The 26,061-nt window shown below is 39.4% G+C and overlaps 2 protein-coding genes across 2 annotated transcripts in view; one reads left to right on the top strand and one right to left on the bottom strand.

Annotated features, from left to right (window-relative positions):
* Positions 1-18,422, bottom strand: part of LOC119737394 (sorting nexin-29-like) — a 31,582-nt gene extending 13,160 nt beyond the window's left edge. Inside the window, exons 1-11 of the mRNA XM_038211720.1 lie at positions 18,214-18,422; positions 17,202-17,413; positions 16,810-16,853; positions 16,083-16,257; positions 14,996-15,128; positions 9,391-9,493; positions 5,374-6,345; positions 2,965-3,061; positions 2,550-2,617; positions 1,888-1,951; positions 993-1,121 (exon numbers count right to left, since the gene is read on the bottom strand). Of these exons, the coding sequence (XP_038067648.1) occupies positions 993-1,121; positions 1,888-1,951; positions 2,550-2,617; positions 2,965-3,061; positions 5,374-6,345; positions 9,391-9,493; positions 14,996-15,128; positions 16,083-16,257; positions 16,810-16,853; positions 17,202-17,401 (1,985 nt within the window). The 5' untranslated portion in view covers positions 17,402-17,413; positions 18,214-18,422. The remainder of the gene's footprint in view (positions 1-992; positions 1,122-1,887; positions 1,952-2,549; positions 2,618-2,964; positions 3,062-5,373; positions 6,346-9,390; positions 9,494-14,995; positions 15,129-16,082; positions 16,258-16,809; positions 16,854-17,201; positions 17,414-18,213) is intronic.
* A 124-nt stretch (positions 18,423-18,546) lies between these two features.
* On the top strand, positions 18,547-24,771 carry LOC119737396 (galactokinase-like). Its single transcript, XM_038211721.1, has 7 exons — positions 18,547-18,824; positions 19,497-19,686; positions 20,335-20,593; positions 21,163-21,344; positions 22,528-22,678; positions 23,813-23,975; positions 24,426-24,771. The coding sequence occupies exons 1-7, from the start codon at positions 18,648-18,650 to the stop codon at positions 24,498-24,500; spliced, it is 1,197 nt and encodes a 398-aa protein (XP_038067649.1). The 5' UTR covers positions 18,547-18,647; the 3' UTR covers positions 24,501-24,771.
* The last annotated feature ends 1,290 nt before the right edge of the window (positions 24,772-26,061 follow it).

Genomic DNA, 26,061 nt, shown 5'->3' with positions numbered 1-26,061 from the left:
GCCCTCCCAATCACCCATTTAGCCGGACCCAGAGCTCTTCACCAGTCAGTTACAACCCACACTAGTACTACCTCATCACCCAACCCCACCCCATCCCCAGGGATCTCTACACTAAGAAAGCGCAACAAAAGTCTGTTAAAATGAATGAAACAGTATTGGCAGGTAAAACTGATTTGGGTACAAAAGACAGAGGACTGACTATGAAAAAAGCCTTAAAATCTCTCATAAGATCAGATGGTGATTTAGCATCTGAGATCTACCGACGTATCATTCGCATAATGACCTACAACGTAGGGGTCAACTGGAATTAAATAGCCGTGCGCATAGGATACTGCATTCCACGTGATGCGTGTTGGTAAGTAGGCCAATTACACTGCAGGCAAAGTGGCGTTGTGAAGTTCGAGTAGCTCACCCACATCGACTTGGGTAAGCCCCGTGCCGTTCGATAAGCTCCGACGTCATTCTCTGGGCTCACCCGGGTCAGCCACCACAGACCCTGCTCATGGAGCAGAGTCACTGGTGGAAATACATCACACGCATGTTTTGGTCATTCCAAGAAAACAGCAAATATGGCGGCCGGACAGCAGCAATATCACGTGGATCCAAAACTCAACTTTATTTGAAGTCTAAAGGTAATTATTTATTGAGTTCATTGCGCCTTCAGAAGCTATAATTCCCGCCAACTTTTTTAAGTTTTGCAATTGACTAGAAAGAAGTAAATCTCAAACTAAGACCCAGTCCGAAACGAGCGTTTTGTCAGTGGCCAGGTGTGTGGCTAATGGCGTCACATGATGATCGTGATGGCCCGTGGTTGAGTTCATTGGCCCGGCTGTCATGACTAACCCGTCTGCCTTTCCAGATGAGCTTCTCGAATGCACCCAATATTTAAGAATCAATGTAGGCACCTTACCTAACTCTAACCTTAACCCTAACCCTTACCCTAACCCTAACCCAAAACCTAACCCAAACCCAAACCCTAACCTTAACCCTACCTTGTCAGAGCACCAAGTTGTGTTTGTAGTTTCTCCTCCGTCTCCAAAGTGGAGCATTTGAGTTCTTCCAGGTGGCCCCTGATGTTACCAGTGTGTTCCATCTCGCTGTCTAGAAGACTCCTCAAAGACCTGTAGAATTCAAACATTGCAGGAAACAATAAGATTGGTTATCTCAACATACGCCCCTTGCCAGCCTTGCCGCTGAAGTACTTGTGTTCGTGTAATCTGCGTCGGGTAATGTAAATTCAATATGGGTTTTGCCTTTCACCGATGTATTTCACAAACACTGTATCACAAGTACCCCCTCACCGGCAAAGAAAGTACAGTTGGGGGTGACCAACCAACGCCATCTTGCCTGACTGCAATTTTGCAGCGACGCGCGGCCGAACCACTGCGTGTACATAGTACAAATCCCCTGGTGTACGTGCGTCACACACAAGGAACAGTGCGCGTCAACCAGCTAAATGTTACGCCCATGGGACGTCGTTGCTAGGTAAAAGGGCGCCCTCATTCGTTGGTGCACGGAGCCCATACTCAGTGTTGCCCCACAGTGATTGTGAGAAAAAAATCACTTGGGTGGGACTCGAACCCATGACCTCCTGCTTACTAGTGCAGACAACTTACCACAAGACCATCCAATCTTAAGTCAAGTCTCAAGCTATTCAAATGAACTGAGACAAAAGCATTCCTTTGTCACTGTTCATCCCCTAATACTAGTGACCTGACATGTTAATTGACAAACTTTATTCAGGTATTTCTTGACGTCCACCACAAAATATTGATGACAAACATTGAGACTGTTTAACTAATGGTTGCAAATGATGGAAAAAATGAACTGTATTTAAATGAAAAACAATGGACTCCAGTAACAGCTTGCAATGGAAATATCTCTTACCTATTTTGTTCTTGCAAGTCGTCATTCCGATTCATCATGGCAAGAACAGCTTGTTTTAACTCATCTGTAAAAAAAACCAAATTGAAAATCATTCTTCATGTTAATATTAACAATAATCTCCGAAAAGCTAATGCCTATTTTTGGATAGACACAAAACTCTGCAGCCCAACTAATACTACTTTATGTGGGCCTTTGTTTTGCAATGTTAGGGCCCATTTTAATTCAAATCTGGAAGGAGTTCCGGACAAGTTTCGGACGTTGTATCGGGTATAAGTTGCAGGATTCTGGACAACTTCCCCGCAATCTTTCCTGCAATGAAGTTATCAGTATTGGTGAGTCAAGCACTTGCTAATGAAAATTTCCCCGGAAAATGTCCGGGACAAATGCAGAGCTTCTTCCGGACAAAGTGGATGATTCTACCTGCAACTTGTCCGGAAATTGTTCCGGACATGAATTAAGATGGGCCCTAGGTCCAAAGCAAATGCCTATTATTTGCTGAGTCTTGGATAGCGGTTGAAGTAGGATTTATCCTAACAAAAAATGGCCATTTAGGGGTTAAGATATATATATCAGTTAAAGTAATATGTATTTTTGAGAAAAACATTCCACGCGGCACTTTTGAGACAACTGAATTCATTTTTAACATTTGTTTGTAGCCTTACCATTAGACATTGTCTGGTATGTGGACAGTGTGTCTTCTGGTGTGCTTGGATCTAACGTGTTTTGCAAGCTGAAAATAAAGACAAAAAATACAGGCCACTATCACAATCCTAGAAAATTCATGAGATTGCAATGAATATGTCTTTATCCCATAAAACCCCTTAAAACCAAATATAAAAGAAGTAGTTTAAATGTTAATTCCAATTTCTATGACAATTGTTGGCAATAAATTGGCTTTTAAACAATGTCATAAAATAACAATTTTAGGCTTTATAATTGCCGTAACAAATCTTCCAGTGTTTTTGTTTGTTTGGTGCTAGTCGTCAAATAAAGTGCGATTTTTATTTGTAATTCATATGAAATTTGGTCTTCAGGACAAGGAATGCTGTTTTCATTAACTTCAGAGATAATACTAACCTTTCTTTGAAGCTTTTTTGAGCCAGTAGTAAGCCGATGGCAGCGTTTTCGGTCTCAGCACCGAAACCCAGCATGCTGGAGTCTGTAGACTGTGTATCTGCACTCGGACAAAAACAAAGAGAACTTGTTCATTTTAGCATTTCCTCAGAAACAGAAACTTCAGACAAGGACTATGAGTTCACTGAAGTTTGACTATTAACTCCAATTGAACGCAGGGTGGTTGCACTAATCTAGTTGACTATTTGAAACCGGAGACTGGAGCCCGGTTCAATCACTGGTTACCAATAGCCGCACGCATCATACGGAACAGCAGGGAGCCAGGATCAAGAACTTTGTGATGACGTTTTGACCATCGTTTGACTAGAGGCGTTCGCACATTGCTAATAGTTTGCAGGCGTAATTTATGTCACAAATCAAACATGGTCCTCGCCCGAACTTGGTCCACATTGACCTGAAAATTCAAGTCATTTCTGGAACTTTACATCAGACAAAAGAATTTATAAACAAGGACAGTGACATCTATTGTGGGTGTGATGATTGTATATTGCTAATTCTTGAAACCTTTTCACAACAAAAAGTGTGCTTTCAAAAACTGCATTACCCAATTACTCATTAAAAAAAACTCTGTATTGGAGAACTTCTAATAAAATCCAAGACTTTTAAAAAGGATATAAATACGATAAAATCAAGACCTTTACTTGCAAAGTACAGTTTCAAAGGTTTTTACAAAAAATGGTTAATTTTTAACAAACTGGTTTACCATCCCCCAAGTTCATTTGAAAATTCAAGGAATGCAGGAACCAGCCTGAATTGACAGCAAACAACGGTTCCTATTCACTATACCCACCTGTAGTTGGGTCATTCCACTGGGTTGGGAAGCAGTGCATGTTACATCCATATATTTAGTTATACTATTAAAAGTATCAATGCATTCTAAAGAATTGCTCAACATAATATTTGTCTTAAGGTGTTTTAATACTTGAGAAAGTTTGAAACCATTTGAAAGTACTTTGACAAAAATATGAGCAAAAATGTATTAATTCGGATGTAACATTGACACCGTGTCAATGTTACATCCAAATATTCTTTTTTTGCCATTATTTACACGTATTTAAAATATTACCCAAACTGACATTTCATATTTACAACTGGACACCTAAGCACCAAGAAAAGCTTTTGTTTTGGTATAGTCAGGGTTCAAATACAGCAGAAACAATACCTCAAGTGTGGATGTAACGGTGTAAAAATCACTCAATGGAAGTGTGACATTGGGTTTTACAGTGTAAAACCCAATGTCACACTTCCATTGAGTGATTTTTATACACTGTGTCAATGTTACATCCACACAACCAAGCTATCATTTCTGCTCCATTTGATACCTGACTACCGTAACAAAATCTTTTCTTATTGTGTTGCATGTATAGTAAGAAGTACGCAAAGTGAATTTGGGTGATGTTTCGCATAAATTTTAAAAAAAGGTACAAATGTCACATTTGGACGTAACACTGAGACAGTGTCAATGTTACATCCAAAATGACATTGTTTGCTCATATTTTTGGCAAAATACATTGAAATCATTTCAAACTTTCTGCAGTCGTGAAACACCCAACAACAAATATTATGTAGAGCAACTGCTAGCAAGGCATTCATGCTTTTCTTAATATGGTCATATGTCACACATTGTTCCCCAACCCGGTGGAATGACCCAGTTACGAGGGCTGATTGATAAGTTCGTGGCCTAAGGTAGAAGGAGATGAGCTATACAGTTTTGACTGATATTGTGTGCAGTTCAACTTGTTAAAAGATTACACAGAAATTTGGAGTAATTATCCTTTCTTGTTTTTCTGTTACAGATAGTTAAACCTTGACAGTCCCCGGTTCCTCAGAATCAAACCTTGAAAACGGCAAAAATTGAAAAATTTGAACAAACAAATCAAGTCCAAGGAGCTTGGGGCCCAACGAGCTGATACCTTGGACATTTGGACAAGATGGCTTAAACCTTGAAAATGGAAAAAATCGAGAAAAAAAATCAGCCATTTGTGTCCAAATGTTCAAGGTGTCAGCTTGTTGGACCCCAAGCTCCTTGGTCTTGATTCGTTTGATCGAATTTTTCCATTTTTTCCATTTCTAGGTTTAATTCTCAGGACAGTCGAGGTTTAATTATCTGTAACAGAAGAGCAAGAAAAAATTATAACTTCAAACCTTCTGTGTAATCATTCAACAAGTTGAACTACACACAACATCAGTCAAAACTGTATAGCTCATCTCCTTCTACCTTAGGCCACGAACTTATCAATCAGCCCTCGTAACTACATGGTCCAGTCACTTTTCCCGCCTGAAAGGGTTCTTGTGCACACAGTCAATTCTGCTTAATTTTAAAAACCTTAGCAAAAATACTTAAATCGCTACCTTGCTGTGAGGCAGAATCCTCATTAACAGGGTACATAGCTGCTTCTGAATCGTCATCACCACTGCCGATGATATGGAAGCTCTGTCGAGATCTCAGCTGAGAACCATCTTGAACTTCCGAGCCTTTAGGCGGCGTGCCTTCAATAACGTCCGCATCAAAACTGCTGGACTCCGATCCAGTCTTTGGGGAGACTTCCTGCTGCCGTAGCCTGTCGGCGACGCTCTCTGCATCCAGCGTGGCTCTCATGTGATCATACTGCTGGACAAACGATGCACTGTTTGGCGTTGGGGGCGGCGTTTTGGCCGGGAAGGACGTCGCAAGTTGCTGGACCGTATGGTTGACAAGGTTCCTATTGTCCAAGCCGTAATTGTAAGCTGGTCGATCGGGAATGTTGGTCGCTGCACTTGTGACAGGAATCGGATTCTGAGTTGTAAGGTTCTGCATTGGACCAGTCTGAACCGGTATGGGCTGGCTTTGTTGTGCGAGTCCGCTTCCGTTCCGACTGGTCTCATCTGGATATGCCTGCTGCTGACTTGCAATAGTTGGTTCCCTATCACCGTCTTCCCTTGGAATGGATGATGTCGTACCGGGAAGATTTGGCAGTGATTCATTCAAAACAATCAGATCTCCGTCAGGTAGTGACTTAGTCCGGCTAAAAAGCGATTCTGTGTTATAAGTACTGTTGCTTAAAGGCAATCCTGCACTAGTCTGTGCGCCAGGCTTGGATTGACTGGGTGGTACATCAAAGCCGATCGTTTGCCTGTCTGCACCACCTTGTGTGGTGGTGGTTTTTGGCGGGCTGTCTTTGTTCCCCGTGGAGTCCTTGCGGGGTCGTTGATGGTGGTGTAGGCGCGAGGGTGGGGACCCGCAAGACACAACGGTACTGCCCGAGTCATCATCGTTGAAGGAAACAATTGAGACGACACCTTTCTTCTTCTTTTTCTTCTTCTCTTTTTTTTCCTTGGCTCCTCCTGGAGGAATGAAATTTTCAAAAAACGAAAAACTTACTAAAAAAAAGAACTTTTTATTTGGTAAAGAAAGCTCTGAAGAGAGATTTAAATTTAAGTGACCAGGTCAAAATATCTTGGCTCTGCTGATTCTGCGCATTGTCATACTGTGCTTACAGTGCAAGCATATATTTTGTACACTAACTCCCTTAAGCAAAATCATATGATGTATGAAAGCGCATATAAGCCAAAATTGATGAAAAATCATTGATATAAAAATAATATTATATCCGAATATTAATCTTAGTGTGACATTCCCATAGACTTCTGCACATTTCCCCCCCCCCCCCCCCCGACTTTCCTGACCCCTAACCAATATTATTCCCTTATCTTACCCTATCTTAGTCTTGCGCATATTTTGAATAAATACCAAAAACATAAAATTTGGAGCAGGGGTTGCTACGCAGCGAAAAATTTCCATGAAAACTGAATTTTCCCATATATGTAGTGTACACAAAACAGAATTACAATTCGCATATACATGGATAATCAATTAGCCGTAATTCTAAAACCCTTTGACCTACAGTCGAAAAATTTCCTGGGTATGTTCATGATAAGTTGTTCTGTGCATGTGCCGAGTTTTATAATTTATCACTCGATGGCCGAGATCTTGGAGGGGGCGGAATCCCCCCCCCCCTCCCTCCACGACTGAGAGATGGTCAAAATAACCCGGCTCTTTTAGGGTTAAAATGTCGGCCTAATGTCCGGTGTTTTATTTATCTTTCTTCAACATCATCTGACAGCAAGAAATGCCAATAACAGATGGATAAAATCAGCGAAAGTGAAACATTAAGAATTGCACAGAATGCATCAAACTGAAAGAACAAGTCATTACTAAGCCACAAGAATGCATCTATATATATAAGAGAGAGTTTAACTCGGCCTCCGAGACGATGTTTGCTCATGAAAGGATCCGAGACCCCGGGCTCCCGCGGCGCCAAAATCGCTCCACGTCCGTGGAAAAATACGGAGGGTGTCTTCCGCCGGGTCGGACACTTCGGGTCGTCCTGATTTTCCCGTACGGACCGGCGATCCTTTTCGTCTATTTTTCGTGACAGCATTTTGCACAGGAATTTTCCGTCGTGTGCGCTTTCACGTTGACTGCCTGGCCGCCCCCTGTGCTGGCTTTTCTGCGAGTCTAGACTGTGCGAGGTCAGCGAGGTCAACGTAGGGGTTTCGTTTACGTGTTCTACTCAGCCGTACTGCCAAAGCGTTCACCAAATTGTGATATGGGGTGACCTTGGTAAAATATTTTTTCTCCATGGTGCGTGGCCACCGAGTGCCCCTATTCTTTCATATGCTTCGCTTGCCGCCCCTGCGCCGAGTGCAACAAATACTCAGAAGGACTACACATTAGGTATGCCTTGCGCGGTCTGACCAATCGAAAGTCTACACTGCGTAGTATATCCGGGCTATGCAAAACTGTCGATGGCAACGCGTACTGCAGCCTGCTCCACACCCTGGAAACGAGGTTGGGTCTACGGTGCTCGCTATTTGCATGATTTGAAGCACAAGCATGTGAGTGACGTGTATAGTGCTCTGTTGCTTCCATCGTGTGTTAATACAGCTCCATGCTTCCACCAAGGCTGAGCGTTGTGAGTTCGCTGCCCGCCACAGTGTTGCGTTATAATTTCGGGGGGCTGTCTGGGATCAACGAAGGATCGATGCATTGCTTCAAGCATCGCGATCTTAAACGCAGTCACACAAAAAATCAACGAAAATGTGTCCGATCCGGCGGAAGACACCCTCCACATTTTTCCACGGACGTGGAGCGATTTTGGCGTCGCGAAAGACCGCGGTCTCAGATCGTTTCAGGAGCAAACATTTCTCGGAGGCCGAGTAAAATTTGCTCTTATATAGATGGTTGACCCAAGTTGAATAACAGTTGACTCGACAAGTTCCTCGCAGACAGTCTCGCAAATTGTAAGACGTTCAAGTTTACGTTTGTTGAAGAGTCCAATATTCTGAAACTTAATTATGACCTTCTTAATCAGCCTTCGCCTGTGTACTACGGCAAGCCTTTCAAGTACGTTTTCTCACAAATGCCACTGCCTCACAAAATGCCAATTTAACAGACCAAAGGGAACATTTACAGACTGTTGCCATGGTACATAATTATCATGGGCGTCAATCGGTGGGGGACGGGGAGCCCCTCCACCCCCCCCCCCCCCCATTTTAAAGCGGTGGAGACTTTTTTGGTTCCCCCCCCCCCACTTTTCTTCCCCGAATAAAAATTGTAGCTACTACATGTATAATGATTCCATTACTCAGAATAGCTGATTCAATGACACCAAACTCGAAAATGATGTTTAAAAGATGATCTTCGTTTTCCAAATGCGACTGCCTCACAAAAAGCCAATTTAACAGACCAACGGCAACATTTACAGACAGTTGCCATGGTACATAATTATCATGTGCGTAAATCGACGGGGGACAGGGGAACCCCCCCCCCACACACACACACACACCCACCCACACACACACCCCCACATTTTGAGGGGGAACATTGTTTGGTCTCCCCCCCCCCCCCCCCACACACACTTTTTCTTCCCCGAATAAAAATATTGTAGCCTACAATAATGATTCTAATGCTCAGAATACATGTAGCTGATTCAATTACTCAAAACTCAAAACTTTCACAGATGATCTTTTGCTCAAATTGGTTTTAGTGATAAGAAATTGCCTCAGATCACACAACAGAAATTGATATTCTTTAACTGCATGTCTCACCAACTATATCCCCCATTTACATTTAACTCCCCACATTTCCATCCCCAACACTACGCCCTACCCGATCTATGATCGGGTAAACCAGCTTGTAAAAAATACATGTCATGTATAACCCATCACAGATATGTACCTTTGATAACAGATACCTAGCACAAACATATGTCACCAGCATAAAGTTGTGTTTGTCAAACAAACTTGTTGGATTGATTGTTTGTTTGTTGGGGCGTTTGTTTGTTTGTTTGGTTGATTGGGTTAGTTTATTGGTTTTCTTTTTCTCACCAGTACTTGTGCCTGTGACGTACACAGGCTCTGGATCTTTTTGTGCCATGCTGTAGGAGTGAACTACCTCCGGTGTTTGGATCAAAGAAGTCAGGGTAGGTGCCTGGCAGTAGGAAACAAAAATTCAGAGAAAAAAAATTGTAAGAGTTAAAAAAATAAGTAAAGAAGATACATAACACAATGACCAAGCTATTAGTATTTAAAGGTAGAGTATATCATTTGCAGCTATCCAAAAAGAAACTGACAAAATTATTGTTGAAAAGCATACTTGGTTTAAAGATAGTAATTCTATTTTCCTTTTCTGTGAAATGAATGGTAAAGGACCATCCTTTTATCACATCTCTGAAATAAGTACCACTTCTTTTAATCATATCTCTTTTATTTGCTGACTTAAATGCCAAATCAAGATTATAATGCTGTACGGTATGTGCTTGTGATACTGTATTGATATACGGAGCAAAGATCATGGCATTCGTACTGTGTTAATAAATTCATTTATTTTTCTAAATATGGCCCTCTTGTACTTTGCATTGAATTTTATAGAACGGTGCATGTGATCAAGACAAGTACAAATCTATTCAAAACAACCTGTTTTCTAAAAAAAAAGGGAATAATCCACTTTAATTGAAATATTGAAATGAAACTTGTTTCTCAGAGAAAAATGGAACCTCATTTCACTCTTGCGGCCCAAAATTTTACATTTGATTTCTTTGAAAAGTAAAAAGGAAACTGGCTTGTTTAAACATTCTGAAAATCACAAAAATGCTTTCAAATCAGCCTAATCAGCATGTTTTCCTTTCAAAAATAACTCTAACTGTCATGAATCATCCTATTCAGATTGCTTACTACATAGCCTATATAGGATGAGTTAAAAAAAAAAAAAAGGAAACCAAAATGACACCCCTGATTTTTTTAAGGAAGTTTATGTGGTCCTTTTAGTAAAAGAATCATTAAATCACTCCTGTACTTTCCCACTTATGGAATTTTCAACACAAACACAGTTTTAAAATGATGTCCACGGAGCCTGTTATAAGGTACGTGATATTTCTGTAAAATGAAACCATGTTGTTTCATGAAAACGATATAAGAATAATCCCATAAATCTCTGGAGTAGCCAAGTAGAAGGCCGGGCAAGAGTAGACTATAAAGTCTTGACATTATAAAACTAGCATGTTGTTTTAACATTGGACACAGAAGGTGTTTAAATAGAGGTTATGATAAGTGCCAGTTATCATGGTTATGAGAGTGTTCTGATGTGGTTTTTTTATGTGTGAATTGTCTTCGTTTTGCTTAAATATCAGTTACCTTCATTGTGATCCGTGGACAAAATTATAAAACTGTGTTGTGTTTCCAAATCCATAACTGGAAAAGTACATGAGCGATTTCAATGATTCTTTTACTAAAAGAGAGCTTATTACTTGGGCTTTTACCATCCTACATGTAGATTTTGAACGTGCAACATGCAGAACTTTTTCAAAAAAGTAAGGGGCGCCATTTGGGTTTTGTTGTTTTTTTTACTCAACCTGTATGGACCTAGTGTACAGTTAAACTCTCAGTTATACGCATGGTAAAAAAAAAAGCACAACATTGCTGTTTTTTTTAGGAACAATTCATTGACATTTTTGTTGTTGTTGTGCAACTAATGGTTTTCACACATTCAGTTTTGTATAGAAATATTCACCTTTGATTTGTGGTTGACACGGTATGAAAATCACAATGATACAATCTTTGAAAAATAGTCCAATTTGTCTAAAGATTATCCGCTGCCGTGTTGCCATATCAGTGATAATGCAGGGGAAAATGATGGATTAAGATAAACAACAACAAGTCAGGTGTGTTTACAAACACAAATGCCCCGCAACCGTGACTGTTTCCATGACATAACACCACTCTAACATCAACTTACATGTACCTTGGTCAAATGGAACGTTCATTGACAGCATTAGTGTCTTCTGTAGGTTTTATATGAATTAATCCCTAATCCCTATGATCTCAGAATAAATACAAGATTTCTATTGTTTTAGCCACTGTGACCTTGACCCTTGACCTTTTGACCCCCAATGCGATAGGCTTCTTAGGATTGCCAAGGACAATCCACAAACCAAATTTGAAATTCATATGTAAAGTATTTCTCAAGTTATCGCGCTGACAAAATTTCTATTGTTTCAGCCACTGTGACCTTGACCCTTGACCTTTTGGCCCCAAATGCAAAAGGCTTCTTAGAATTGCCAAGGACAATCCACAAACCAAATTTGAAGTTCATATGTAAAGTATTTCTCAAGTTATCGCGCTGACAAAATTTCTATTGTTTCAGCCACTGTGACCTTGACCCTTGACCTTTCGGCCCCAAATGCAAAAGGCTTCTTAGGATTACCAAGGACAATCCACAAACCAAATTTGAAGTTCATATGTAAAGTATTTCTCAAGTTATCGCGCTGACAAAATTTCTATTGTTTCAGCCACTGTGACCTTGACCCTTGACCTTTTGGCCCCAAATGCAAAAGGCTTCTTAGAATTGCCAAGGACAATCCACAAACCAAATTTGAAGTTCATATGTAAAGTATTTCTCAAGTTATCGCGCTGACAAGATTTGTCCGGACACACACACCCACACACCCACCCACCCACACACACACCCACACACCCACCCACCCACGGAAGGACAAGGCGGAAACAGTATGCCCCTTCGGCTTCGCCGCGGGGCATAAAAATCAGTATGCACATGACCAGTGCACACAATTCATAGGCCGTGCACTCACACAATAGTTCTCCCTTAGTTCTCATGAGAAGGCCACGCAGCGTCATTTACAGTTCCCAAAAGTCCATAAAAGTATTTACCAGTTTTGGTCTGTTGTTTGTTCTTGTGATTTTGCTTCACCACACATCGCATCATGAATATTGTCCAAATTGTGTTTGCAAAGTCCTAGATGGTACCATTTTGCAAAGTGGTGTCATAAAAGGATTGGAATATGAAATCAAGTGGTTGTGGGGTCCACTTAAACTTCACAGAGCTGAAAGTATTGAATTGAACAACTTCTAGTTCTGTACATTGGATTACATTGTGTACAAAGCATGTAATACAATAAGCACCGTCGATATATCGATATTACTCGATTATACGATATTATTTTGATATCGATATCGCCGATAGCAATCTTTTAATCACACCGAAATATCGAAATTGAGGAATGATATCAAAATTGCATCAGATTATCGTCAAAATAAATCTCCCGTTTTTACTTTGTGTTTAACGTTTGCTGTATAATGAAATAAAACTCGGCGGCAACTTGTGCTTGTGACTCAAAATAAAAACATTGTGAAATGCCAAGCACCGTCGCTTTGTGCTCTGCGTTCGCTGAAATTCGCGGTTTAACTCTCCCCCAATGTAAAACCTCAGAAGAAACCGCCCGTTCTGGACAAAGTGTCAGTGCTAAGATTTGTTTTAAAAGTTTGAGCAATATGCTCCAGAGAAAGCCATGGAAAATTGTAACTTAAGAACAAAGTGTCATCTTTATGGTCTTTAATTTTCACATGGGATAATCGATATATCGAATATTCTCAATATTGGATTTCCGATATATCAATTATTGAAAATTCTGATATCGATGGTGTTTATAATATTTACAAGACAGTAATTTCAATGGTTTTATTATCCGTGACAATGAAAAATGTAAATGAAAGCACAAAGTAGCATTAAAAAAAAAGGTTTGCTGCAAAGGTTCCTTGCATTTGGAATTTACGACTGCTTTAGGTAAATTTATCTGTACTTAAAAGTGAAACTTAGCAGGAAAAGGTCCAATATCGCCGACAATCTAAATCCGTACAATTAGCTTTCCTTTTGCAACGATTGCACAAAACGCTTGGAAAACAAAAAATATCCGCTTTCAGTGTCCTTGTGAAATATGTGTATCATCACATAAAACCGAAACTGAGACCAAAGATTAATCTTTTTTTGAAAAAAAACCCAACTTTTTTTCTATGAATTCCTTAAAATGTACGTCAAAGCTTGACGTCATATGTGATTAAATTACAGTGTTTATCTTACAAAGTTTTACCGAATATTGACACCAAATTCTGCAATTTGAACCGAAAGCAGGACAAAAATGACAAGTAACTTCCTTTCAAAAACTGCTCCCTTTCGAAGAAATACTTTCAGTTGCATGACTAATCGATAGGTTGTCTTCTAGGTTCTTAACCCTAACCTTCCCAAATCCTCTAAAATCTTCTTTGCAAAGTGGAGGATTTTGCAGGATTGAGGCTATATATGGCAAAAATGTGTGGCTGATTTTGGAGAATGCACTGTGTCAAGGTCTTAGGCCGGACCTTGTGTTGTTTATGCTCAGCCGTGCATAAATTTAGGCCTAGATTATACATGTACTAGAAATCCTCCGCACTGCTCCAGGATGTCACTGGCTCTGCCTCAACATATTGACAGTGATTGCTGGAGGATTTTGCAGGATTAAGGCAGTGGTCACCCCTCCAAGGACCACATTCAAGAAATAATGGATGATTTTGGAGGATTGAGGCTGTATGCAATTTTTACATGGAGGCAGTTGGAGGATTTTGCAGGATTGAGGTTGCATCCTAGCAAAAACGCCTCTGGGAGTTAGGGTTAAAAACATGTCTGCTACACTATTTGCCCATGATAGGTCAAACTCATAGGGGGGGGGGGGGCTGGAGAAGCAGATTCACCACCTATCGTCGCAGTTGAGCGACTCGTTTTGATAAATTTTCTTGCAATAAGAAAAAATAATAATACAAAAAAATACATTACAAATACATGTACTGCATCTAAAAAAATGTTAAACAAATTAAAAAAAACACACACACAAACGGAAAAGGGAGCTTAAAACAGAAAACCAGAAAACTACTTGCACAAGTGGACATAGGAAAACATTTTACAGGCACAAATTTGGAAAACAGCATTTTTTATAACAAAATCAAAAAGATAGGGAAACACTAGACTGAGAAAAGAAAGGAAAAGAAGAGTAGGGAAGGCAGAATAGGAAGAGACAATCATCTGGAAGGGTAGGGTTGAAAATGAGGGGCGGAGTTAGGGGGGAGAGACTATTAAATATGACCTGTTCTGTCAAAAGCAGAGATTGAAATGGAGATAGGGCCAAAAAATGCTGTAGGGGTGATTTTTTTCGATTTTCTAATTTTTGCATATTTGTAATATACTATAAAATTTTGAAACCCTAATTTGAACTCTAAATATAGTATTTTTGATGATTTGTTAAGGTATATCAGTTAAAGAAATGTCACTTGAAACAGGTCTTAAAATAGGCCCCAAACTCATTGTAACTGCCATTTTCTCCGTTTTCTAGTTTTCGACACGATGAACTTCATAATAGCATAACTTTGCCCAGGAATGACTGGTTTCAAAAATTAAACCACCTATTAAAAGGAAAATGTACATATTTTAACAATATGCAAAAATCTCATTTTTGACCTGATGCCCAGAAAAGTCTGATGTTGACAGAACAGGTCACAAATGTGAACTCACTACCTTATTGAACCACAGATAAACTATTTACCACAAATAATTAAAGGAGCCACACATCACATGTATTAGAATAACAGTTTTAGCGTGGTGCCTTCTCACCTGTTTGGTTCCATTGAGTTCCTCCTTGTCAATGTTAATGGCAAACAGTATGGAGCCCAGACCCCTTGCCATCGTAGGAATCATACTGGATCGCTCTTCGTCAAGCAGAAATGACCAAGGTTCATAGTATTGCCTACAATAGGGACAGTCATCCAAACCGGGTTTACAGTCAAATTGCAATGAATAATTTTATATTGCAAATTACTGAACATTTATAACACAACTTTTTGTCCAATTAGTCAAGACTCCTAATCAAAAACCCAAATATTCACACCCTCTGTTTGTTTTCCGAATGATTTTAGGAGATAAGTTGAACTTAGATAAGGACTGGATTACAAAATGTTCAAGAGTATAATGTAACCAGTAATAGACCATTATCATGTTGCAGCCATTTGATTTTTCCCATTCAAATCAATGTTACCAAAGCGAGGCTGGAGGGAAAATAGTCTGGTTCCTTTTTTGAACAAAAACATTATCATTCAGTACTCTTATTGGATACAGGGAACATGACTAAAATGGTGGAAGCACAATATAGGTCTATAGGGACCGCTAGAAATGATGTAAATGAGAACGAGTTCATCATTATGAAGCTTGAAAAAAAGTTTTTCTGTGAGTTTATTAATACAGTGAAGTCTTGATAAGTCAAACCTCAAGGGAACAGGTTCAAAATTTGACTTAAGCAGAGTTTTGAGTTTAGCAGATTTGTATATCATTGTTATACTACTGAGGGGAATGGATTCTTTGTTTGACTTAACAGTTGGTTTGAGTTATCAGAGTTTGACTTATCGAAATTTCACTGTATTTGTGTAATGTTCATCTTACATACACCAAAATGGTAAGATGATTATTGGGTGGGCATTGTCAAAGGACCACAAAAAAATTGTGAAATATTCCGAGCAACATCCATCTCCAGTTCTCATTAGTATTAACTGAACTGTGACAAAAGGCATTCCTTTGTTAATAGTGGTCATCTCCCAAAACTTGTGACTGGACTTGAGAAGGACTTGTGATTTACTTCTTGTGACCGGACTTGTGAATGGACTTGAGAAGGACTTGTGATGGATTGGACTACATCCCTGCTACTTACTTGAGCATATCTGGAGTAGCCAGAAATGAATGGAGGTATCTCTCCAGTGAATGCTCATTGAGTGTGCTTCTTAGCCACGCCCTGGCCCTCCCTGCATCCGATGTGATGTACTTGAGGGACATGTAACGCTGCAACTCATGCTTGGTCAGGTTCTCACGGACGACAGGCCAAAACGCTACGGGAAAAAATTTAAAAAGTCTCAAGTCAACAAAACTGAGTGGGAAACAGGTACTTGTTGTCTTTGAAGTACCTTTGATAACGGCAAGGTAAAACAGCTCAGGTGCTGAAATGCTTACTTTCGGATAAATTGATCTGTCCGTGAAGGAGAAAAATGAGAAAGACCTAGGTTATCCTTATTCTGGTGTTTTTTTGCCCCAAATTTAAAGAAATCAAGATTTGAGTGGGTCCAACAGAAGGAATTTTCAAAACAGTTCACCACTGAGTGTTTGCCTATAAGATACCACTTTCTGTATATTGACTTTCCGTAACATATTGTCACTCTTGTATTGCTTATGTGCAGTGCCACACAAAAAACCCAAATAAATTAATAAATATTTAATAAATTCCCAAATTTCATGACCAAAGTGATCAAAAAACATATTTTTAAAGAAAATTGGCAAACGTAAACATTAATGTATAATTATCCCATATCCTACCATAAAATAAAAAAATGCAAACATAATGACAAAACATACTAGCCCATGTAACATGAAAAGTTAACACATACCCTGATCTCCATCTGGCTTTATCAAAGGGATTCCAGTTATTTGCCTGAATTGGAAAAAAAAACATGAATGAAAATTAAACTATCCACCAGCAAAAAATGTTTCAATTTGTTCTTAAATCTTTGTTGGTAAGACAATAAAATGTGAAAGACTACTTTAAAATGGCTAACAATTGAGATTTGATTTGAGCTTAATTATAGATCCCTATATTATTTTACAAGTCAACACTCAACAGAATGCAACTTGAAACTTCTTTAAAATTGCCAAATTTCTTCCTTTTAAACTCTGTCCACCTCTGTCTGGTTTTGACATACACATCACAATGGAAGGATTCCATTTTAATGCCAGATTATAAAGTTTTCTGATAAAGTTTTCTAAAGGATTGAGCGCTTACTTCAGAGCACTGAGCGGGTTGGTGCCTCCTCGTTTTAGTCCGTGCATCAAGACAGCCTCAAACTGAGCGCACAGACACGAGACCCGACTGTCATTGTCGGTGGCCAGCTCAGTGCGTCCACCAAAGCGTACTTGGCACTGCTTGACCGCATCCAGTAGACGGTCTAGCAGGTGCTGGCGCTCCTGAGGAAGATGCTCCATGGCCGCTCGGTTCTGGCAAACAGAAAAAGGGAGAAAACAGAAGAAAGGGAAAAAATGTAAACAACAGAATTTAACAGGGTCTAAAAATCATGAAATAGCTAACAACAGCTTTCTCTAGTATTACACTCTAGTGGCTCTTTCCTTGCCTTCAACCTCCTTGGCCCGGGTACGATTCCTTCCCTTCTCCACATGTGGATTGGATTTTCAGTCCCTACATGATTCTTCCATAACTATCTTCCATTCAGTTTTTATCTGATCAACATGATAAAGTCAGTGCTCAAATACTTCATGTAAATGCTAGGGAAAAAACTGAGAACAGATTTTAATAACATAAAATAAATGTCTATAGCAGAAATAATACTGATATTAAAAAAATTACACATTACAATGTATATATATTATAAATTTAAATTAATACAATTGATAAACACTCTTGTACCAGAAATTATCACCACAAGTTGTCATGACACAGACAGTTTTTTTTTAATTCTTGCACATGCTGCAATATTATTATAATAATAACAAGCATGAAGCAATGAAAGTAATTTGTCATTTTTGTTCCTTGTGTCCTGTGTAGAGTGTTGACTTCCTTTGTCTAAAAAAAAACCCGAACACGGATCTTAAAAACATGCATACATCCTGGATCACCGTGATGAGAATTCACAACACTCACAGTTCAAACTTTTCGCCGCGCCCATGGCATTAATTTAGAACGTAAACATCAATGACATAAAGAGTTCAAATGAGGTTGCATCATTTTTAGACAATTTTTTTAAAATAATATTTCCTTCCAATCTGTGAATGAAACTTACAAGAATGTCCGATCAGAACACAGTCACGTCCGTCGCTGATACTTAGAGCAACACATTGGCAGAGTCTCGGGGTAAAAATGGCTATAAAAACGGGTGATTCATCGATCAATGTTGAGGGGGAGTTTCCCTCAAAACAACATGATCCATATGCATCGTAGTTTCGTTCATCGGATGTTGATAAGTCTGGTTCCATGCATGTGTCACGTATTATTCCATTAACAGCACAGGGAGCCAGACATGACAGATGATGAATGGTTTAACCTTTCTCCCAGGGCCAGAGGTTAAAGTTTTCTGTAGGCGGCTTTTGCATTTGAATATTGACGGCAGAAAAAAGTGGGGTCGCTCAACACGTACACGTGTACGATGTCTACCAGTACTTTGCTGCAGCTAGCTAGCTGAACCGAGAGCAGAGAGTTTGAGACGACGATCAAGGAATGATGGCGGAAGGCGGAGTTACCAAGATAAAAAGCATCCAAGACTTGGTGCAAGATGCGAGCAGAGTCTTCGAGGAGAAGTTTGGGAGCAAGCCGGGTGTTGCTGCATGTGCCCCGGGGAGAATTAACCTGATCGGAGAGCACACGGACTACAACGACGGATGGGTTTTTCCAATGGTTCGTGGCATTTACTTAGTGCAGTCACTGTACAGTGGTCGATCGAAGGCGTATTATTTAAAGCCAGGCCTAGGCGTACAGTTATGTAACTTTATCGTAGAGCTTGAGCTAGCTTGTCTTGGCCTTGAGGAAGGGGTGGGAGGATGAAGTTCAATATGAAGAGATTATTCTCAGTCAAAATATTGATGAAATGTGGATTTTATTCACGCTGCGTTCACAAAACAATATTCTCTTCCCCCTTTTTTCTTTGTTAGTTTTTCTAATTAGATACGCCCCCTTTGGCTTTAACTTTTTAAGTTTTCTAGTGGATATGCATGAATGTGTTTGTTTGTTTTTGAGACAGTTGGACTTTTTTCGCAACATTTAAGGTCCTTGATTAGTGCTTTTATTTATGTATTTTTATTCCGCCATGTTTATACTATAATTCAGCTTTAAATGTAGGTTTTGCTTGAAAGATGGCATACGAATAATATACTGGAAATGTTATAATAAGGCACTGATTGTTTTTTAGGGAAATAATTTTTTTGTTTATTTAATAATAATATACACATTTTTGTTTTTTTACTACACTAAAGCACTAGATTCTTTTTTTCAGTTGTTGCAGGTACCAGCATGTTTTTACAGACGACAAAGTCTGGCCTTTACATATAATTTTATTTTCACTTCCTATAGGCTTTACCACACGTTACAGTGCTGGTGGGCAACAAGACCAGCACTGGCGTGTGCCGTGTGGTGACCACGGCCCAGAACGCAGATGAGCCAAAGACCGTTGAATTCAACCTGCCCACTGCCGATAAACCCTTGGAGCCGGGCCAGCCAGCGTGGGCTAACTATGTCAAGGGAGTGGTGCAGTGTTATAAGGGTGAGGTAGTGGTCTCTGTTTCACGTTAAGGCTGGTCATTAGGCCAGGTAAAAAAATAAACCAGTTTCTTGTCTCCACCTGCTTCCTTTTTCCGATCCGCATTTTTTTTTTGGGGGGGGGAGAAGAATTCCATAAACGGCCTCCACTCATATTCCTTGACCTGAAAATTACCATAAGTTGTAAATCTGATGAAGAAACACTATTTTAGGAGTGCACAAATTCTTTGATAATACTTTTTCTGTCATGGCCCATAGACTTTGTGCAGGAGGTCTGAGACGGACCAAGGCCGTGTATGGAATTCTTTCCTTTTTTGTAATCATGCATTTGCAGTATATTTTGCGAATATGTTGTCAATATATTATTTTTTTCATTTGTTTGCAATAAAATTGCAGCAATGGCGGCTCCTTTGGATACAATCTTTGTATCAGCAAAAAAAAATGCAAAAATGGAAGAAACCACCGTCTTATAAAAAAAAAAGACGCTTCTATCATTTAAAAAAAAATCCCAGATGAGAAACTTTTTCTCTGCCTTCTTTAGACTTAGAGATGAGAGAGTCACTGTGCACTCATGGAGGTACACAATAATGACAGAAGACCTATATCTTGAAATAATTATATTGCCTGTCCCATATTTTCATTTTTCTCCCAGGTACACTGTCATCCTTTGATGCCGTCATTGCTTCCGCGGTCCCCCTCGGGGGAGGAGTCTCAAGCTCCGCCTCCCTGGAGGTCGCGACCTATACCTTCCTAGAGGCCATGGACCCCAACGGACCCACCAAGGACCTCAAGGAGAAGGCGTTGGCTTGTCAGAAGGCCGAGCACGAGTTTCCCAAGATGCCGTGTGGCATCATGGACCAGTTCATCTCAGTCATGGCGGAGGAAGGACATGCGCTACTCATTGACTGTCGGTACGTAGCCATGCAAAATGTCACTCCCTGGCATACAAAAACGGCACAAACCACATAACAGCAGAAAATTGTATATTTTTAACCCCATAAGTTATGGTCGTGTTACACCCTTCCCAAATCTGAGATACCCCTGTTCACTAAACACCTCACAGCCAAAAAATCACAATTACAGAGGAGAAATACAGAGGAAATCAATTTGAAAAACTGAAGAAAAAAAAAACATTCATGAAAACTTCAATGTTAATATCAGACTCAGGAATGAAATGGTTGGAAAGTAGTGTGATTCTCCTTTCAGAATTTGAATCAGCTTTTGAAGAACCATTCATAGTATGTATAGTATAGAAATTTTTTAAAAATCGTTACAATTGAATGACTTTTGTAATTTTTTGTTAATTTCAAGCACATTGTACAAATTGTCATGAGTTTATTATTTTGGAGCAAAATGCAAAATTATTTGACTTTTTTTTTTTTCAGCCGTTATCTCTGAATGTCAACTGTGACCAATTGTGAAACAAATTTTAAATCCTGACAAATAAAGAATGAATAAAGAAGTTTCAACCTTGTTGCAGTTCTATGGAATCCAAGCTGGTCCCCTTGGCTGATCCAAAGGTGGTTGTGCTGCTGACCAACTCCAACGTCCGACACGAGCTGACCGGTAGCGAGTACCCGACCCGGCGTAGACAATGCGAAGAAGGAGCTGCCGGACTTGGGAAAAAGAGTCTACGAGATGCCACGATGGAGGAACTGAGAGGTGGGTGATTTGCAATAATCTTTTGCAGAGAATGTGACGGAACCAAATTGTTGTATCTTGGTAAATTTGATATATTAACCCATTATAGCCCTCACTTTAATCATGTGTTCTTTTTCCTCCATGCTTTAATAAAGGTAATATACAACATTTGCTTTTGCTGTAATGTTCAGAAATGGACGGTTTTGGGGTTTGTATTTTATAGCAAATATTGTTTCACTGACCTGTTTAAAGTTTTTTGTTCATGGATGCTGGGGAAAAAAACAAGACAAAAATGCTGTTCTTCTAGTCTGGTTCCCTGTCCCGATTCTTTAGCCAAAAGACAACAATTTATAGACGTCAGGGAATTATCAGCTCAGGGAACCAGACTAGCTGGCTTGTATCCATTCACAGACTGATTACAAGCAAAATATGGACTGACTAAATGTTTTCAATTAGGGGCAGTATTTGAAAAAAAAACCTGTTTTTGTTCCAACGATGGTTCAGCTGAGCCATCGTTGAAAAAATGATACAAAATTCCACTTTTCTTGAAAAGGACAGCACACCAGGTGCAGTGATTTCATAGGATGCTTGAAACTGTTATTCACTTAAGGTATTTCATAATAGTTCGGTAGTTTCATTTTTTTAATGTTTTCAAATGTTGCACCTTTAAATACATATGGTCCAGAACTATTCTGCTTGCATATCAATATTTTCATTTCATTTCATTTCATTTATTCATTTCACAGGTAAACATTCAAGTACAGACAATAAGAACAGTAAAGAAAACAAAAACATGCACATACAGTTAGGAGAGAGAACAAGAAAAAAAAAAAGTAGCACCCCTGATGGATTTTTAAAAAGTAAACTAAATTACTATCGAGTTAATCTCCTGATGCCACAATTTAAGAAGAGACAATACAAAAGGACATTACAAATGGACATTATTAAAACATGGCTTACAGTATAAGAATATAGAACTATACAAGCAGTTAAAACTTTAAAAGCACAAATGGGCATTAAAAAATCAAATTCGGTAAAAGAGAGGTTCGAGTGAATTATAATGCAAAAGGCACTATAAAATTGAGAAAAAAAAAACAAGCAGCAAGGTATTTGAATGGGCAAGGCAACTAGAAAGTTAAACTGTTTTGGTCAAGGGGACCTCCTGGCCAGGGACTAATTTCTGTTGCGTATCTGTCATCTGCAGCTGCTGAAGCCAGCTTTGATAAGGACGTCTTCCGTCGAGCCAAGCACGTTATCAGCGAGATAAAACGCACCGTCGACGGTGTGGAGGCACTGGAGAAGATGGACTACGTTACCTTCGGAAAGCTGATGGTTGAGAGCCATAACTCCTTACGGTAAGCAGACGCTGCGAGAGCTGGGCTAAGTAGTTCCGGGGGAAACCATGGCAGTCCTTCTGAAAGTTGCTCCTGTTGACATCAAGCCTATCCTTCCAGGCGCCAATTTCACGGCGCTGCTAAGCACAATAATTTGCTTAGCACAAAAATAGTGTAGCTTATCAGGTTACCAGCCAAAACGCCATGAGATTTTCATGCGAAGTAAACAACTGAATACCAATCACAAGCAATATACATCACATGGAAATATGGCTGGTAACCTGCTTTTATAAGCCAGACTTTTTTGTGCTAGGCAAATAGTTGTGCTTAGCAGCGCCTTGAAATCGGCCCCAGATCCTTCAACTTCCGTCACAGTTATTTTGAGGATTTTGCAGGATTAAGAATTTAAGATGCTATTATTTCTTTATATGGGGCCAGTTGCAATACGAAGGTGAAATTCAGCTCATGAACTTAAAAGGACTATGGAGGAGTAATTAGGATCTGCTTGCAAAATATAGCCAAGGAAATCAACACATTTAAGTCTTGTATCCTGAAACTCAATGCCACAATGCCTACTTTGAAGTACTGATAAACACTTTCAGACAAAATATCAGTTCAGCACGGTGTGGTTGACTTATGCTCAATTGATAACTACACCTCTTCTGATATTAATCTCTGATCATGATTAGTTCAATCTCTGTTTACGACTAGTTCAAAAATCTCTGTTGCATGCTAATTCCTTCAACTGCAGAAAAGAAAGCCTGATTGGTGCAGTGATAAAGCTCAACAAACGTTTACATTTAAGCATACTCACAGGTGAAAATGTTTCAAATTTAAATTTTCTAGCTTTGAGTCTATTAAATACATTGCTGTGAAACAAAATTTGCAAGGTATTTCACCAGTTCAAAACAGGTGTGGATTGGGTAAAATAAATCAAGAACATAAATAATCCATATCGCAGCTACATGTATTTATGAATTATTTTGTAAGCAACGACAGAAACCACTTGCTTAAGCTGCTCACGGCTTCCATTTTTTCGACATGTCACGCAAATATTTTATCAGCACACAAATCTTTGCACCTTGACCAAAGGAAGTTGAAAGTAAATGCTCTTCAATAGTGTAGATCTTTACTTTTTGAAACTTTGTTTTATAGTGATGACTACGAAGTCAGTTGCCCAGAGCTGGACCAGCTTGTAGAAGCAGCCGTAGCGGTGGATGGGGTGTACGGATCCCGTATGATGGGGGGAGGATTTGGGGGTTGCACCGTGACCTTACTGAGGAAAGACGTGGTGGAGAAAACAGTGGCATACATGAAGGTAAGAGTAAAACTCTGGACATCGTCAGACTAGAAATTGGTAGCAAGCTAAGGCTGTTTTCCAAACCCCGGTTTTGGCTCCGTATCCGGGTCCAGCCCAATTACCAACCTGCATGAATGGAGCCAGAGACAGAGCTGAAGCCGGGGTTTGGAAAACGACCTAGGTCAAGGACAACTACGGCTGACCAGGGTTAACTAGCGGTTAAGATGTCTACGTAATAAAGCAGGAGGTCGTGGGTTCAAATCCCACCTGAGCAGGATTGTGATTTTTCTGTTGCAAGCTTTCGGTCAGCACTGTGTATACAGTGCATTGAAAATAATTACATTGGTCAAGGCAGATACTGCATCATTAGAACATGAACAATACATCAACAAAATTTGACAACTTGGCAATCTTGAGGCCACAAATTATTCTTTAGCCTTGTTTTTTTTTTCCATTCCTTTCCTTCAGGAGAAGTACACCGGTACAGCGACATTCTATGTGACTGCAGCGTCCAAGGGTGCACAGATACTGACCCTCCAGTAAAAGACTCATTGCATGTACTAATTATGTCATAAAGATCTAATTCTACTTTTTGTTTTTAGTTAATGATTTCCTTCTAAAGGAATTATCTGGCTTTGTAATCCAAAAACAGCAATATTTATATCTTTTTAACAAGTCTGTCAAAATACCTTTTCCTTTGAGGATGACCTGTAACCAATTAGCATTCATAAATACCGAAGACAGTTTACCCATTCCCATTGGTCGAGAGCCCGTCACATGGCCGGTCTTAAACGGATGATAAAGACATCGCTGGCAATAAACACTTTTTTTTCACATGAAATTTTGACTCCTATGAAATCCAATGTCTTTCTTGGTTGAACGTTCACAATCCTCAAGTAGACATGCGCAGTTCTACCAGTATTACATAGTCCTAACTTCACAACGCACTTGCCACAGCTGCATCTGCGCGGCATTGAACAGTGTGCACGATGCCAATCTCCATAAAAGTTGTACGTCTTACTCATAAGCTGGACACTCCATTATATAGCTAGAGGGGTGTTTCGAAAAACATTAAGTAAAATTGTTGAACAAAATTGTTGGAAATTTCGTATTTTTTTACTCTTGGACCGAAAGGTATTTATGAATGGGAATAAAAATGTGCTTGGTCGGTATTAAAAAAGCATACATTTATTCCCTTATTCAAACTTTGTTTAAAGTTTGATTAAAAGTATGTATATATTAAAAATGACCTTTCCAAAGAGATGCGCTGCCTTGAATTACAGAAAAACAAATTATGACAAATATGAGTAGTTGGTTTTACACGTGGTACAAGGGAAAAATCCATTAGTAACTGATTGGCTTTCTGAAATTGAAAAAAATCACATCTATTTGCAATGAACATTAACACTTTTTCTTCTAATATTGGAAAATTCTCGGGGAATTTTGTTTATATTGAAGTTCTGGGAACCCTGCTTATGACAGCTAAAGTCACATTTAAGCATTAAAGGGAATATACAACATTTGCAAACATCGAAAAACAAAACTACCAAGTTTTTGCGAAATACCTTAATAGGATGTTGGTAAATGACAGTCTAAAGCATCCTGTAAAATTATGGCACCTGGTATACTGTCATTTTCAAGAGAAGTGGTATTTTTGTATCAATTTCCAACGCTGATCGGCCGATCAGCGTTGGAAACAACTGGCTTTTTTTCAAATACCGGCCCCAATTGACCATTGCACTTGTTTGCAATCGATTACAAACCTATGAACGGGTACGAGCCAGCTAGACTGGTTCCCTGACCTTACAATTCCCCAATGTATGTAAACTGCTCTGTTTCTTCTTATATGGAGTCAGGGAACCAGACTACAGGAAAATGATCGTTTTTCTTGGTTTTTATAGCATTTTCAAACCCAAAACCTTCAAAAAGTCAGTGCATCTATATTTGCTTTATATTTCCAACCCCCCAATTCCATCCATTTCTGAAAATTACAGCAAAAGCAAATGATGTATATTCCCTTTAAGTAAACTCAAGATGTACCGTATCTAGCAATTTTGACATTTTTGACATTTTGACTACTAACATCAAAACTACTCAGAGAAAC

Source organism: Patiria miniata, unplaced genomic scaffold (assembly GCF_015706575.1).
Source record: "Patiria miniata isolate m_02_andy unplaced genomic scaffold, ASM1570657v1 HiC_scaffold_3, whole genome shotgun sequence".
Classification (NCBI taxonomy): domain Eukaryota; kingdom Metazoa; phylum Echinodermata; class Asteroidea; order Valvatida; family Asterinidae; genus Patiria; species Patiria miniata.
Note: the sequence above shows the minus strand (reverse complement) of the source record. Positions and strands in the feature narration are given on the sequence as shown.

Excerpts from the sequence above, each read along its gene's own strand:
- LOC119737396 (XM_038211721.1), top strand. The coding sequence starts at position 18,648 with ATGATGGCGGAAGGCGGAGTTACCAAGATAAAAAGCATCCAAGACTTG. Across the intron at positions 21,345-22,527 it reads CACGATGGAGGAACTGAGAG|CTGCTGAAGCCAGCTTTGAT; the intron begins GTGGGTGATTTG and ends TGTCATCTGCAG. Across the intron at positions 22,679-23,812 it reads GAGAGCCATAACTCCTTACG|TGATGACTACGAAGTCAGTT; the intron begins GTAAGCAGACGC and ends TTTGTTTTATAG.